Source organism: Cebus imitator, unplaced genomic scaffold, assembly GCF_001604975.1.
Source record: "Cebus imitator isolate Cc_AM_T3 unplaced genomic scaffold, Cebus_imitator-1.0 Scaffold17, whole genome shotgun sequence".
NCBI classification, from domain to species: Eukaryota; Metazoa; Chordata; class Mammalia; order Primates; family Cebidae; genus Cebus; species Cebus imitator.
The window spans coordinates 1287425-1303367 of NW_016107332.1; the positions used below are offsets into that span (position 1 = coordinate 1287425).

The 15943-nt window shown below is 38.1% G+C and overlaps 1 protein-coding gene across 2 annotated transcripts in view; it reads right to left on the bottom strand.

Annotated features, from left to right (window-relative positions):
* Positions 1 to 3915: 3915 nt before the first annotated feature.
* The window catches only part of PAPSS1 (3'-phosphoadenosine 5'-phosphosulfate synthase 1), a 103422-nt gene continuing 91394 nt past the window's right edge, over positions 3916 to 15943 (bottom strand). Inside the window, exon 12 of one of the 2 annotated variants that reach the window (XM_017508993.1) lies at positions 3916 to 4623. In XM_017508993.1, coding sequence (XP_017364482.1) covers positions 4485 to 4623 — 139 coding nt within the window. In that variant the 3' untranslated portion in view covers positions 3916 to 4484. The remainder of the gene's footprint in view (positions 4624 to 15943) is intronic. The other variant, XM_037731659.1, reaches the window with a different exon arrangement.

Below are 15943 nucleotides of genomic sequence, written 5' to 3' on the forward strand. Positions count from 1 at the left end.
GAATATACATTCTTCTCAGCACCACATTGCATCTATTCTAAAATTGACCACACAATTGGAAGTAAAGCACTCCTAAGCAAATACAAAAGAACAGAAATCATAACAAAGTCTCTCACACCACAGTGCAATCAAATTAGAACTCAGGATTTAAAAACTCACCCAAAACATGCAACTACATGGAAACTGGACAACCTGCTCCTGAATAACTACTGGATAAATAACGAAATGAAGGCAGAAATAAAGATATTCTTTGAAACCAATGAGAACCAAGACATAGTGTACTAGAATCTCTGGGACACATAAAGCAGTGTATACAGGGAAATTGAGAGCACTAAATGCCCAACAGAGAATGCAGAAAAGATCTAAAATGGACACCCTAATGTCAAAATTAAAAGAACTAGAGAAACAAGAACAAACAAATTCAAAAGCCAAAAGAAGACAAGAAGTAACAAGATTGGAGCAGAACTGAAGGAGATAGAGACACAAAAAATTCTTCAAAAAAACCAATGAATCCAGGAGCTGGTTTTTTTGAAAAATAGATCACTAGCCAGACTAATGAAGAAAAGAGAATAATCAAATTGATGCAATAAAAAATGATAAAGGTGATACAACCACTGATCCCATAGAAATGCAAACTACCATCAGAGAATACTATAAACACCTCTAAACAAATAAAACAGAAAATCTAGAAGAAATGGATAAATTTCTGGACACTTACACCCTCCCAAGACTAAACCAGGAAGAAGTCAAATCTCTGAATAGACCGGTAACAAGGTCTGAAATTGAAGCAGCAATTAACAGCCTACCAACCAAAAGAATTCCAGGACCAGATAGTTTCACAGCCGAATTCTACCAGACATACAAAGAGGAGCTGGTATCATTCCTTCTGAAACTATTCCAAACAATCCTAAAGAGGGACATGGATGAAGCTGGAACTATCATTCTCAGCAAACTAACACAAGAAGAAAAAACCAAACACTGCATGTTCTCACTCATAAGTGGGAGTTGAACAATAAGAACTCATGGACACAAGGAGAGGAACATCACACACTGGGGACTGTCGGAGGGTGGGGGGCTAGGGGAGGGATAGCAAGCAGTAGGAGAAATACCTAATGTAGATGACGAGGTGATGGATGCAGCCAACCACCATGGCACATGTATACCTATATAACAAGCTTGAATGTTCTGCACATGTACCCAACAATTTAAAGTACAATTAAGAAAAAGAAGTGCTCTTCATCTCCCAGCATGATTCTAAAGCCTCCGCAGCCATGTGGAACTAAGTCCAATTAAACCTTTTTTTCTTCCCAGTCTTGGGTATGTCTTTATCAGCAGCATGAAAATGAACTAATACAGTAAACTGGTACCGAGAGTGGGGTGTTGCTGAAAAGATATCTGAAAATGTGGAAGCGACTTTGGAATTGGGTAACAGGCAGAGGTTGGAACAGTTTGGATGGCTCAGAAGAAGACAGCAAAATGTGGGAAGGTTTAGAACCTCTTAGAGACTCAAATGGCTTTGAACAAAAATGCTGAGATGGATAAGGTACAGGCTGATTTGGTCTCAGATGGAGATAAGGAACTTGTTGGGAACTGGAGTAAAGGTGACTCATGTTTTCGCAAAGAGACTGGTGACATTTTGCCCCTACCCTAAAGATTTGTGGAGCTTTGAACTTGAGAGGGATGATTTAGGGTATATGGAGGAAGAAATTTTTAAGCAGCAAAACATTCAAGAGGTAACTTAGGTGCTGCTAAAAGCATTCCATTTTAAAAGGAAAACAAAGCATAAAAGTATAAAAAATTTGTAGCCTGATGATGCAGATAAGAAAAACCCACTTTTTGAGAAGAAATCCAAGATGGCTACAGGAAATTGCATAAGTAATGAGGAGCCAAATGTTCATCCCCAAGACAATCCCCAAGAAAATGTCTCCGGGCCATGTGAGAGATCTTCATGGCAGGCCCTCCAGTCACAGACCTGGAGTCTCAGCAGGAAGTGGTTTCATGGGCTGGTCCCAGGATCCCTGTGCTGTGTGCAGCCTAGGGACTTGGAGTCTTGTGTCCTAGCCACTCCAGCCACTGCTAAAAGAGGCCAAGGTACAGCGCAGCCCATGGTTTCAGAGGATGCAAGCCCCAAACATTGGCAGCTTCCACATGGTGTTTAGCCTGCGGGTGCACAGAAGTCAAGAACTGAGGTTTGGGAACCTCCACCTAGATTTCAAAAGATGTATGGAAACGCCTGGATGCCCACACAAAAGTTTGCTGCAGGCATGGGGTTCTCATGGAGAAGCTCTGCTAGGGCAGTGTGGAAAGGGAATGTGGGGTGAGAGCCCACACACTGAGTCCCTACTGGGGCACTACCTAGTACAGTATGAGAGCCACCATCCTCCAGATCCCAGAATGGTAGATTCACCAACTTGCACTGTGCACCTGGAAAAGACACAGACACTCTAACACCAGCCCATGAAAGCAGCCAGGTGTGGTTACCCTGCAGAGCCACAGGGGTGGAGCTACCAAAGACTATGAGAAACTACCTCTTGCATCAGCGTGACCCGGATGTGATCTCAAAGGAGATGATTTTGGAGCTTTAAAGTTTGACTGCCCCACTGGATTTCTGCACGAGCCCTGCAACCCCTTTATTTTGGCCAATTTCTCCCATTTGTGATGTCTGTATTTACCCAATACCTATACCCCCACTGTATCTAGGAAGTAACTATCTTTCTTTTGATTTTACAGGCTCATAGGTGGAAGGAACTTGCCTTGTCTCAGATGAAACTTTGGACTGTGGACTTCTGAGTTCATGCTGAAATAAGACTGGGGGACTGTTGGGAAGGCATGATTGGTTTTGAAATGTGAGGACAGGAGATTTGGACATACTGTTTGCCTCTGTGTCTCCACCCAAATCTCATCTTGAATTGTACTCTCATAATTCCCACCAGAGACCTGGTGAGAGATAATTGAAATCATGGGAGCGGCTTCCCCTATACTTTTCTCATGGTAGTGAATAAGTCTCAAGATCTGATGGTTTTATCAGGGGGTTTCCACTTTGGGATCTTCCTCATTTTCTCTTGCTGCTGCCATGTAAGAAGCTCATTTTACCTCCTGCCATGATTCTGAGGCCTCCCCAACCATGTGAAACTGTAAGTCCAATTAAACCTTTTTTTCTTCTCAGTCTCAGGCATGTCTTTATCAGCAGCATGAAAATGGACTAATACAAGAAACGTATCCCTACAACCCACTTCCAACATAGAGAACAGAATGGCAACTTTGGTACTTACAACTCACGGTCACCAATATTCCCAGTCTACTTGCCTTCCTATACCCATAGAAGTCTGCATTTCCTAACCCTCCTTATATGTCAGTGGGGCTGTGTGACCTTTTTTGCCCAATGGACTAGCAGGTGATGTGTGTCACTTCTGAGACAAAACATTTAAGAGTTGGTGTGTAATTTTTATGCTCTTTCCCTCTAAAACCTATTACTGACATAGGAACATAGGGTGGGAGAACATCACCCTGGATGACTAAGGTGAACAGAACCTTGCTATCAACCTGGATGGATCAAATGGCACAAATTTAGAGATGTGTTTCTACAGCATACGCTGGTTTTTCCTAACTAAAGCAGTATGTACCCATCTATGTTCAAATTCCTTGCAAATTGTTACATAGGTATTTAAGCATATTAAAAATTTATTTGAAGAAACTTTTTTTGGGATGGACTAAGAATGCCTTATTATTTTCCTACTTAAACATGATGGAACATAGGCTCCTGCTATCAAAGATTTCATTGTAATACAGTGTAAGAAACTAAGTATTGGATTCCAGTAATAAAAGATGCCTGCATTTTCCCTCTTCCATCAGAAACTTTTTCACAAGGAGGAAAGGGTATGTGGAAACAAAGCAATATAAAATGTATCACATAAATAAGAAGCCAAAAAATTAATTTTATTGAGTAAAGAAGTCCATTTAGAGCTTACACAGATCATAAGAATACTTTAGATTATAACAGTTGAAAAGATCAATAGCTGACTAGAAAGAAGAAAGGAAGCAGTTTCTATTTTTAATGTAGAAAAAAAAAAATCTAATTGCTACAGATGTCTTGTAAAATTCCCAAAATAAGGTCTAGCCAAGTTTATTGTTTGGTAATTTTTTCTTTTTTCAAAAGGAAAAAAGCAAGATTCAATGTGTGTACTACTGGTTACAACTAATGTAACAGCTTGAAAACATAATGAGACAGGAGCATAAATATAAAAAGACAAAACTTTAAAATTGTACTATAGGAATATAACTATAAGTGGAAAAGATACATTAAAACCATCAGTGTGTTATACTCGTTCAAAACAAAACTTATAAGGCAGACCAAAACTGATGCAAGAAAATGGTCAGTTTTTAGGAAGCATGTCCAGACAGACACCACAAAAAAAGCCAACAGAGACTATGTGGTCCCCTTGTTACTAGTAATGGGTCAAAAGTGGAGTGACTGGGTTAACAGCCTAAGCTTTCTCCAAGGATTTGTAGTATTCCATCAGCACAGTCCAAGCCTTGGGAGCCATGAAACCTTCAGGTGGTTTCTGGCCTTCTCGGGCAAGTTTGCGCATTCGTGTTCCTGAAATAAATTCAAAGTCTTCATGGCTAAAGGAGAGGAAAAAAAGAAAATTAATTTCATAATTTAATGAGATTTAAAAAAAAAACACTGAACACAGTGCTTGTGAATATAAATCTGATTTCAAATGTATCATTGAACAAAAAACACCACTATTGAATATTACCATTTTTAGAGCCAGAAAAAAAATCTGTATTGAAATTTTTATTAAGACCATTGTAGAGTCACAGAAATTGTAAGAAATAATACAGCCAGTCACCACTGCACCCTTATCCAGTTTCCTCCAAAAGGTAACATCTTGCAAAACTATAGCATATCATAGCCAGGATATCAACATGGAAACAATCTACCAATCTAACTCAGACTTTCCTAGTCTTACTTGTGCGCATTTCTCTTGTGGACTTAATACTATGCTACTTTGTCACATGTGCAGGTTCAGGGAGCTGCCACAGTGAAGTTACAGAACACTTCCAAATCCACATCCATTCCCAGGGGTTTTCCTTTCATAGTCATACCCGTATCACCTCTCTGCCCTCTCCTCCCCAGCTCTTGGCAACCACTAATCTAGGACTGGATTTTTTTTTTTTTTTTTTTTTTTAAAGCAAGCACTAAATCTAATTTAGCTAGCAAAAATTGAAAAGTTTTAAGGAAGTTTCAACCTGAAAGGCTAAATGCATAACTGAAATATTAAGCGCAAAATTGAATTTTTCTTTTTTAGAACAGCCAGTTAAGTAGCAATAGTCAATACTATTTCATTGACAAGACACTATAGAGTTAGTGTTGACAGTTTTTCTCATCTTCACACATACAAAAACACACAAAAGCCCTCTAAGCACTAAGCACAGAGCACATATAGCTATGGCATACATTACTTACCATAAATTCATCCTCTTCTCTCAAACATGGGAACCAAATTAGACGGCCAACTAGGTAGGACTCAACAAGCATTCAGAGTCACTCAGGTCACCAGATGACGAGCCTGTTTACTTCTAGTTGGCAGTTCTGTCCCTCTTCTCTTCATTGTTTATTATAGAGTTAACCCTGAGAACCCAGTGCAATCATAAACTACCAAGTGGCCCTGGCTTCTGGAGGTATGCCAAGTATGTTTTAACTATTAATTACACTTCTACAAACCTAGAAGAAAATAATTAGAGGCAGACAAATATGCTTAAGACAGCTATCTGAAAGTCATTTTACAACTGCAAAATACTATAAACAACCTAAAGGCCAAAAGATCCAAAATAAGATCCTATGTAATATTCTACTCAGAACTGAGTCATATAAATTTTAAACTCTGGTTTTAAGAAACTCTGTTTCTACTCAGGATTGAGTAGAATATTACATAGTCATTAAAGTAAGGATGGGGTAAGATGCTCATGACGTGATTAACAATAAATAAAATAACCAGAACACAAAACTATATGCAACCACTGCTATGAATTCAATGTTTGTATCCCCCCTTTAACAATATTAGGGCTTCATATGCTGAAGCCCTCATTTCCAAAATGATAATATCTGAAGGTGGAACATTAGGGAAGTAATCAGAATTAAATGAGGCCAAAAGAGTGGGCCCCCACATGATGGGATTAACCCCCTTATAAGAAAAGAAAGAAACAGGAAATTCTTGCTCTTTTCTCTGCATGAGGACAGAGCAGAAAGACAGCCATCCAAAACCAGGAAAAAGGGTCCTCACCAGACACTGCCTCTGCTGGAACCTTGTATCTTGGACTTCCCAACCTCTGGAACTGTGAGAAATAAATGTTTGGCATCTGAGCCATCCAGCATGAAGTCAGAGATATATCACTGCTATTTTGAGAAAATGCAGAAAGAGAGCAAGAGAGAGAGAGTGTGTGTATATACATAAGAGTGCACACATAAAGAAATATGCCCCATGTAGTCATTATTGGGGTTTAAAAAAAAAGAAATATGCCCAAATGTTAACAGTGGTTATTTCTAGGAAGTGGTCTTACAAGTGCTTTTTATTTTGTTCATGTGTTCTGCAGTTTTCTACAATGATCATTTAATCAATTATCAATATTATCAAAATCAAATAAAAATATCAATTATCATCAATTTTATAATAAGTAAAACCTTATTTTAAAAATTTCTATCAGAAAGTGATCATTCTGGCCCCCCAACAATTATAATGGCTATTAACATACACATAAATGACAGACATTAGCAGTAAAAAAATATATCTGAATGGCGCTAGGGACACCAAATATATTCAATAAATAGTAACTGACCAGTGACCAGGTAGTTTATTATCTAACTAGGAGCTCAGTAAATATTTGGTAAAATATGAAAGGATAAATAGGTATATGTATAGGAAAATGTATTGGTTCAATATAGAACTATTCGTAGACCTCAATGAGTGACTACTCTTTATACTGTGGCAAAAAGAGGAATTAAATCTTACTGAATACTGTGGTCAATTTGTGCTACTTCTTTGTTTTTTGAAAGACAATGTTTTATTCAAATGTAACAAATTAAGAAATGGGTCATAGACATGGGTGACAGAGGGACATAAAGACAAAAAAACTAACGTGCATTAAGATGGGATAGGAATGTTGATATAAATGAGTGAATGCATAAATATATAATATAAGAAACATCAGTTACTGAAGTCTGAGCTACTTCTACATTCCCTTTTATCTAGATCTGGACTATTAATATGAGATGTTTCAGCATGCCCTTCATAATGATCTCATCAATAATCCCCTTCAGATCTATCTTCTCTCTGACGTCATTCACCTCCACACTAGTCAGCTTCCCACCATCTTCCTTAGTACTGGTCACTGAGTCTAGCTATGAGCTTGTGGGCTATCCACTCATTAGGGTGGGCTCTAGAACAAGAAAGAAGTATCATGATTTCCTTAGCCATCTAGGTGGTGTATCAAGCTTCTGGTTTCTTCTGTTTGACGTTTGTTATCTGTGTGCTCAATGACTCAACTGCTCACAGGACTTATATGAGTCCTGGGCTTGGTGTTTTTTGTTTTGTTTTTTTCCTCCAGCTTCCAAGCATCTCCTATGCCTGACCTACCCCCACCGGCCTGACCACTACTGTCAGTTCTTACAACAACTTGACACTTGGTCCCTGGTCTAGTTCTGCCTCTTAGATTCACTGCTGGCTCCAATTCTGGCCTTTCCAACTTCCCAGTGAGGAACCAGGATTTTAACAAATGCTCCATCTCCCCTTTGAAACATGTCTAAGAGTTTTATTCTGGAACGCTATACATATATGATATGAATATAAACTAGTGTGACTCATTTAATCAGTCACAAGAAAAATCAGTGTGTTTTATGTCATTTCTAACTGCTAAGGAGAAAGGTACTACTACTTTAATTCAGATGTGTCACAACCTCCCCTCGTCATCCTGTCTGTTCTTCCTATTCCCTGCATTACCAGAAAGACAAGACAGACATACACATTCAACTCAAGGTTTCAACTCTCATCTTCTTAGGGTAAAACATATTTCACATGTCTGTAACAAATTATTAAAGATGATAGATAAAAAGGAAAGGTTAATAGATATTGCTTCAAAATAAGATGGTTTGATTCAGAGAGTTTATAAATGTATGGAGTATCTCCCACCTCTATCATAGTCAATGTGCAAGAAGTGTCAAGTCACCCATGACATACTGGCCCATGTAGATGGGCTAGTTACTACAGTTTATACACAAAGTAAACCATCATCTCTCTATTACATAAATGACTACGACTTAAGGCAAGAAAAAGTTACTGCATGTGAAATGAGCCTAGAAAAATAAGCAAGGCTATGAGAGAAGAGATTTCAAAAACAATCAAGACAGCTGGAATTAGAAATAACTTGTAAGTTTATCAAAACTAAAATAAAAACTGAGTTTGAGAAAACGGAAGTTCTCCAAAGAAAGAAAACTCAGCAAAAGGGAAATAATACATTTGTCAAAGAGGTAGAAAGAGAACCAAGATGATTATATGGAGTCATGGAAGAAGGGAAACACAAATGGTAAGGCCACAGAGGGCTTAGGAAGATGACCACAGTGGGGAACAAAACACTGAATTTACAAATCAGAATTTAAATCTTCCTTAATAGAAGCATTTTAACAGATGATGAAAGAGATGAAGCAGTGAAATGACAGAGATACACAGTGGAGTTCAGATGTGATTCTTTTTTTTTTAAAGAAAAGAGAGATGGCTTAACGAGTTATATAGGCAGGAGAAAATAAGTGGCAAGAACAAGGAAGGGGAGAAGGATGAGTGACAGGAGAAGGGGAGAAGGATGAGTGACAGGAGAAGAAACGAGAAAATATAGGATAGAGAAGGAAGCCCAGGGTGAAGAAACAAGGAGAGGCGCTCTGACAAGGAGGAGAGAGTCAGGCTGATGAAATGAGGAAAGAGAAGGTGTGAGGGTGGAGCGAGAGACAGAGAAATGATTTGGTGTTAGAAATGGTGGTTAATGAAAGATGGTTTCAATTTTCTCACTAAAGATGTCAAGTTGCCTTGTGAGGGTAAGGAGAATCTGAGTGCAAATGAATATAGAAAATAATCCATCAATGCAATTAGCTGACTTTATCTCCAGGCCAGAGAGGTTATATCTCAGGACAACGCTTAGGGAGCAGAGCCTCGACAGGAAGTTAAGGGAATTGAGTAGCTATAGAGGGGTCCAGATAGCTTTCCAACTATGTCTAAAAATGCTTGCTCCAACCAGATGTAAAATTAAAAACTTGTTTGGTCAAGAATAATTTGAGAAAATAGTGACTTGAATGTGCTTCAGTTCCTTAGGAGGTCCACTTAATCAGCTCCCTAAATAAGCTTCATTGTGAAAACTTACGATGCTAGAGCTTTCTGGTCATGTAAATTTTAAACTCTGGGTTCAAAAAGGAAAAACCTATCAGTTGCATAAAGTGCTTGTTCTTGAAAGCAATGAAAAAGAAGAGAGGAGCTTGCAGGATGGCTCTGCCTAACTTTTTGATTAAAGGAAAAACGCTAGACCAATTAAAGTCCTTTCTTTCCCCAGAATGCCAAACTGTCTGAAATCCAGAAGTTTGCTTGCATTCCTTCTGAAATTGCAATTTTAAACCAAGGTCCCTGGGCACCTCTTTTCCTGAAGCTATTTCACACTCCATCTGCCCTGCATGCCATAAGCATTTCTTCATCACACGGAATGGGACTTTCTGCTTCCACATGGTGGTGGTTCCACTCCACCCTGGCTACGGAAAACACATTTTCCTCTGCCTCATACTTATATTTCTATCTCTGTCACATAAAGATTTTAACTTTTTATCAGAATCTAGGTTCAAGGAGTCAACACAAGAGTCACCATAATCAAATCATATTTTTTATAAGCACATCTTTAAATGGACATTATTTTACAGAAATAACTAAATAAAAAAAGACTGAAGAATTTCTGGAATGAGCTAAAATTATCTCTGAACTTTACCTGCAAGTAATCAGGAATGCGCCAGTAGCAGGAAAGGCTACTAAATAAGGGACCTTGGGTTTTTACTACAAATAAATTCTAATTAGGGGCATTTCATTACACTAACCAATCTTCCATGGCACCTGGAAAAAGAAACACAAGTATGTTTGCTTTCTTCCTTCTCAAAACCACTTGGTTACAGATTCTTCTAATCTACAGCAGACAGAATGTTAGCTCTTAAAAAAAAAGGAGAGAGAGAGAGAGAGAAGAGGTTATAACAGCAAGGAGAGAGGAAATGCCCCAAATGAGCAGAGAATGTGAAACCCTTCATAACATACTAACCACATGTGGCCAGCATCTTGACTAACTCCAAAGCAGAAATGACTCTCGGCCACTTGTTGAAGATTTTAAATCTTTACAGCCATCTGCTGTTTCTCACTCAACATACATGGCCATAAGAGCCACTATTACAAGTTGTTCATACGGACAAGAGCTGGGGTCAGCAGATGGCCCTTCAAGTGTCTCTTTTGAAGGTTCATATTCAATTAGACCAGCTTTTTAAAAGTGCTAAATAGGCAACAAGCAATTTAGAGAAGCAAAAGAAAATGTCTTCTTTGACAGGACTGAAAATAATAGTGGTAACTTATAAGTGATATATTTTAAGTCTAATTAACTTTTTAATCTAACTTGAAAGCAGGTTACGTCAAACATAGTACATCAAAACACTAAGCATTCTTAAGACTGGGGTTAAAAATTCTCTTCAAAATCAGATAAACATTTATGGCTTTCTGTTCAAGGACTAAAAAGCATTGTTTGACATCATACATATTTAACAATTTTTATTTTCAAACCAAAGACCAACTGAAAGACATGAAAAACTGAATTATCTAAAATCTAATTAATAAAAGTCATTCATTTGTCATGTTTTCCTCCCAGCACTCCAGTCTTTTAAATAAAGGCTAGAGTGAAGTACCTATCAATATTGTCAAATAATGAACTTCCAGGGTTGTCCGAAAGTGTACTGCAAAATCAACTCAATTTCTCAACAGATGATTTTTGCCATCCTTTTCCCCTGCCCAGGGCAAACATCCTATAATGCATAGGACAGCCTCTCCAGAACAACGATTTATCTGACCCAAAAGGCCAATACTCCTGAGATTGAGAAACCCTAATAATGGGTATGCTAATAAGAAAGCAAGCTTGGGTTGACAATTTTATAAAATGTAAATTTTACCGTCACCCTAAAGGAGCAGAAAAGAAAAAAGAGATCTCAAAGTCACAGGAAAAAAGAAAAGCAGATAACAGAACAAAACATCACTTTGTAAGGCACATAGCTTCACAGTTATTTCCTCCTAGACCTCTTTACAGTAAGAAAGAAGGTCAATGACTGGACATAGCTCAGATCTACAGCCTAAGGCAACATCATGGCCAGATTATGGTACAGATACAGAAAAACTTCTGTGTTTTTAAAAGGAGTGGGAAGAGATGGGACAAGGAGACGAATGCTACCAGCCCTCAATGATACCTAAGGACACGAGTGTGCTGTGAGGAAGGTTCTTCCAGAGCAGGGGTGAGCCTTCATAAACTTCTTTATTCAACTACAACCAGTGAGACTTACAGCATAGCATGGTACCAGATACTGAAAAAGAGCCATTAAAATGATTGCAAAGAACTTCTAGTAGCATGGAATGATGCTCATGAAAAGTAAATTAAAAAGCAGGACATAAAATGCTATTATATTGTAAACTCAGCTACGCACAACTGTGTTAAATGAATGTATAAAGAGAATAAAAGCAAAACACACAAAAAATACTGGTGGTAACATGTTAATTTTCTCTTTTTAAATGCTCTTGTAATTTTTCTCAAACATCATTTCAACTGGGTGACCTCTCGGGGGCACTTATTCCATCCATTTACCCCTTATTCACCCAAGAATGCATCCAAACCAGGGCACTCCACTTAGCCACAAAGAAGAAACTTTCCAGGCAGAGAGGTTTTTAAAGAGTGAGCAGAAATGACTGGGACCTATTTTCCTTCCACTGGAGGACATCAAGAGCACGCATATTGCTCTATGGGGAGACCTGGATCGCTCTACCTATGCACTGGGGAAAATATTCTTTCAGAAACTGTCTAATTTGCTCTTTTTATTTTTTCTCTAGTACTGATGCCCTACAAGAGCGGTCAAATCTAATCAGGGCTTTTGAGAGAGAGAAAATGACCTTTGTCCTTCTTTGGGTTCAAAGCTACTTTGGCTTCCTGGCATTAACAAAATACATCTCCCATGCAGTCAATTCCAGCTCACTTGAATTCTACACTGGGGCCGAAGCCCAAGAGTACTGCTCTGTCTTTAATTGCTGTTTTCTGCTCTATGCATATCTCCCCTTCCCCTGCCCTTCTTTCTCCCAGATAATACAGTTGATTAAAGGCAGCATATGGATATTGCTGGGTTTTATAACAAAAATACCATAATAATGGTGTCTTATCTATCAGTCCTAGTATTAGCCATTAAGGGAAACAATCACTTCTATTTTATTTCTAGAAAATGTAAGTATCTCACCTCTCTAGAATAGTTTCAAAACAAGGGTTTATGAAAGGATAAAACAAATAATGCACATGTCCAAGTCATCTGTTTTATTACTGATTAAAGAAAGTTTACCATAAGAACTAGGGAGAAAAGTATCATCTCCTATTGTTAGATAAAATATTCTAAAGGGAGCAATATACACAAAATCTTTTGTTTATTAACTGTTTAAGCAGAATCTTGAGATCAGAACACTTTCGGAGTCAAAAAATTTGCTGTTACAGAAAACTTAAAATTGTACACAATAATGATGGTGTGTGAAACATAAACCCTTCACTCATTCCATCGCACCTTTACACCTACAGTTCTTTCCATTAAAACTCCCTGCCCATTACCTGTGGAACTGCAAAGGAGGATACTGAACTAAATTGGTTTTGTTTTGTTTGCTTTGAAATAGGGGAGGTGAGTAGATGTATTTGATAAGAAAAAAGAAAACAGCCTTTAATATAACAATTATACTACAAGTTCTACTGACTGTGCCTCCTGAAGATGCCTTGAAGTCAAACCACTTCCTCCAATCCCCCCCAGTGCAACACCCATAAGATGCTGACACATGCCTACTACACACTGACTTCCCTTTCTCTTTTCTAAGCTAAGTCATTTTTATAACTTTTATGTTCCATGTGAATAGTTTCACACTTCTCCTTGGTTTTACAAACACTACAAGTATAGTGATTTTGTAATCTATATCTGGTAATTCTAACATGTGAAGTCTCTGTAGTTCTGCTTCTGCTGACTATAGTTTCCTTTTTTTTCTTGTTATGGTGCTTTGTTTCCTTGTATCCTTTGTCATTTTTGACTAAAACTGTTCATTAAGTATACACAAATATTTATAAGAATAAGTTGAGGCCTAGTACACTGATGTGATGCTCTAGGAAGAGTTTATGTTTGCTTCTGCTGAATGCTTAGAGGAATGACTAGTTAAGAACCACCTAAAACTAACTGGATGGCTTCAGGGTTTTTTGTTTGTTTTAATATCACCCAGGTAATGTAAGTTCAGCCCATCCGGGCAGCGCTTCCAACTTTCGAGCCTAAGCACAATGTTCTGCTCACAGTCTCCTAGAAGAGGAGAAGGAACTGGGTTCATTTCAGGCTCCCCCTTATATTTAAGGTGGGAGGGAGTCTCAACTGCATGGGAGTTTCTCCTGTTAGGCTCTCCACCTTGATCAGGAGCAGAGTTGTATTTTCTGTCTCCACCTACATGATGAGGCATTGAAAATCAATACTCTCAAGTTTGTTAGGTTTACCAGGGCAAAAGTAGCTTCAACACTCAGCTTATTGGAAGTTTTAGCATTCACTTACTGGTTTTGGCCTCACAGTTCCTATCATCACCTTGTCAAATCCATAATACTTTTATGAAAATATTTAATCTAGCATTTTTAGTTTCTTCAGAAAGGCCATCTGTAAATCTAAACTCCCTTTTTGACAGAAACCTGAATTTTATATAACCAATTCACAGTTACACAACCATCTTTTAAAAACTTCGTTATCAACTCCAGCTCCTGACTTTCAGGAACTGCTTTTTCTGGCCCCTGAGTATCTCATCATCATCCTTTGACTCTGTTCTACCTCATTCTGTTCAACCCTCTATGATCCTTCTCACCCAGGACATTGACATGCATGGATCCCTTTGTCCAGAATACTATTATTCCCTTCTTCACCAAAGGAGTGCCAACTCATCTTTTGGAGTTCAGTGCAAACATCACTTGCTCCAGAAATCTATCCCCGATACCTGAGACTTGGTCAAGCAAGTGCTGAGTTTCCCACAGTCTTCTGCCAAGTACTTACCACCCTTAATTGTATTGTCAGTGGTTTACTGTCTGTCTTCTTTCCTAGAATTTAAGCTTCATGAGGGCAACGACAGTATCTGCCTGTTTCCAAATATAGTGCCTAAAATCTAGCAATGGCTTGCAAATAGTAAAGGCTCCATAAGAATAAATGAATAATGCCGAAGTCAAAGTTTTGTGATAATTTCAATTGAGTATATTGACCTCAATACAAGATCCAGTATATATAAAATACATAATTTGATTTTCAAATATATATATATATATATATATATACACACACACTATAGCTTATACTATACCTAATTATGATTCAAATGCACACTAGAAGACAATATAATAGAGTTTAAATTAGGTCTTATCTATTAATGATCATAAAGCAATAAAATGCAAAATTGACAAATACAGGATGAGACTAATTGGTATTCATGCAGTTATGGTCAGACTCTAAACGTATTCAGAAGAAACATCAAAATTAATAAAAACAAGCATTTTATGAAGTAACAGAAAAGACAGTTTCCCAATACTCTAACAGAAATACCTGTGCATTGCAAAGATCGTGGCAAGAAAGGGAAAGGAAGAAATTCACACGTTTCAGTGGTAAACTTGATAAGACCTGGCTACAACGAGTGAGGGAAAAGGATAAAGGACTTTAAGATTCTATATAGTGAGAATAAGAAGTAATTAAAGAAACGTAAAATGTAGGGATATTATGAGGGTAAAAGTAAAGAAGATATAAATTTAGAAAGAAATCGAAGAAGCAAGAAATCTATGCAGAAATGTTCACTAGTGTGGGAGGCAGATTTCTAACATGGCCCCAATGACCTTTGCCCCCCATGTTATTACCATGCTATGTTATCGCATGGCAAAAGAGATTTTGCAGATACAATTAACGTTACTCATCAGTTGACCTTAAAACAACAAAATTATCTGGGTGGCCCTATGTTAATCACTCAAATTTTCCTGTCTTGTAGCAGAAGGGAAGTCAGAGAGATCTGAGATATGACAGGGATGCAACATGAGGGAGGTTCTGTTGCTGAGATGGAGGGCCTTCAAAAGTGTCCTCTAGAAGCAGCAGCAATCCTCAGCCGATAGCCATTAAGAAGACGAGAACTTCAGTTCTGTAACGAGAAGGAACTGAACTCCACTAATAACAAGGTTCAACTTGACAGTGGATTCTTTTCAGAGCCTTCAGATACAAACCCAACCTGTCCAGATAACCCTGTCAAGCACATCCAGTCCTCTGACCTAAAGAACCATGCATGAGGTAATAAATGGGTGTTATTTTAAATGGTGCTTTGTTATGCAACAACAAAAACTAATACAACTGGGAAACACTAATGCACAGGTTTAAAAATCACCCCCACAGAAACCACAGGAACAGATGAGTTCTCCTATGGAAAGTACATCTGAAAAAGCCTTGAAGGATGCCTACAGTTAGGGTGTTTTTTAAAAATGACACTAATAGCCTGGCACAGTGGCTGACATCTCTAATCCCAGCATTTTGGGAGCTCAAGGCAGGTAAATCACAAGGTCAAGAGATTGAGACCATCCTGGCCAATATGGTGAAACCTTGTCT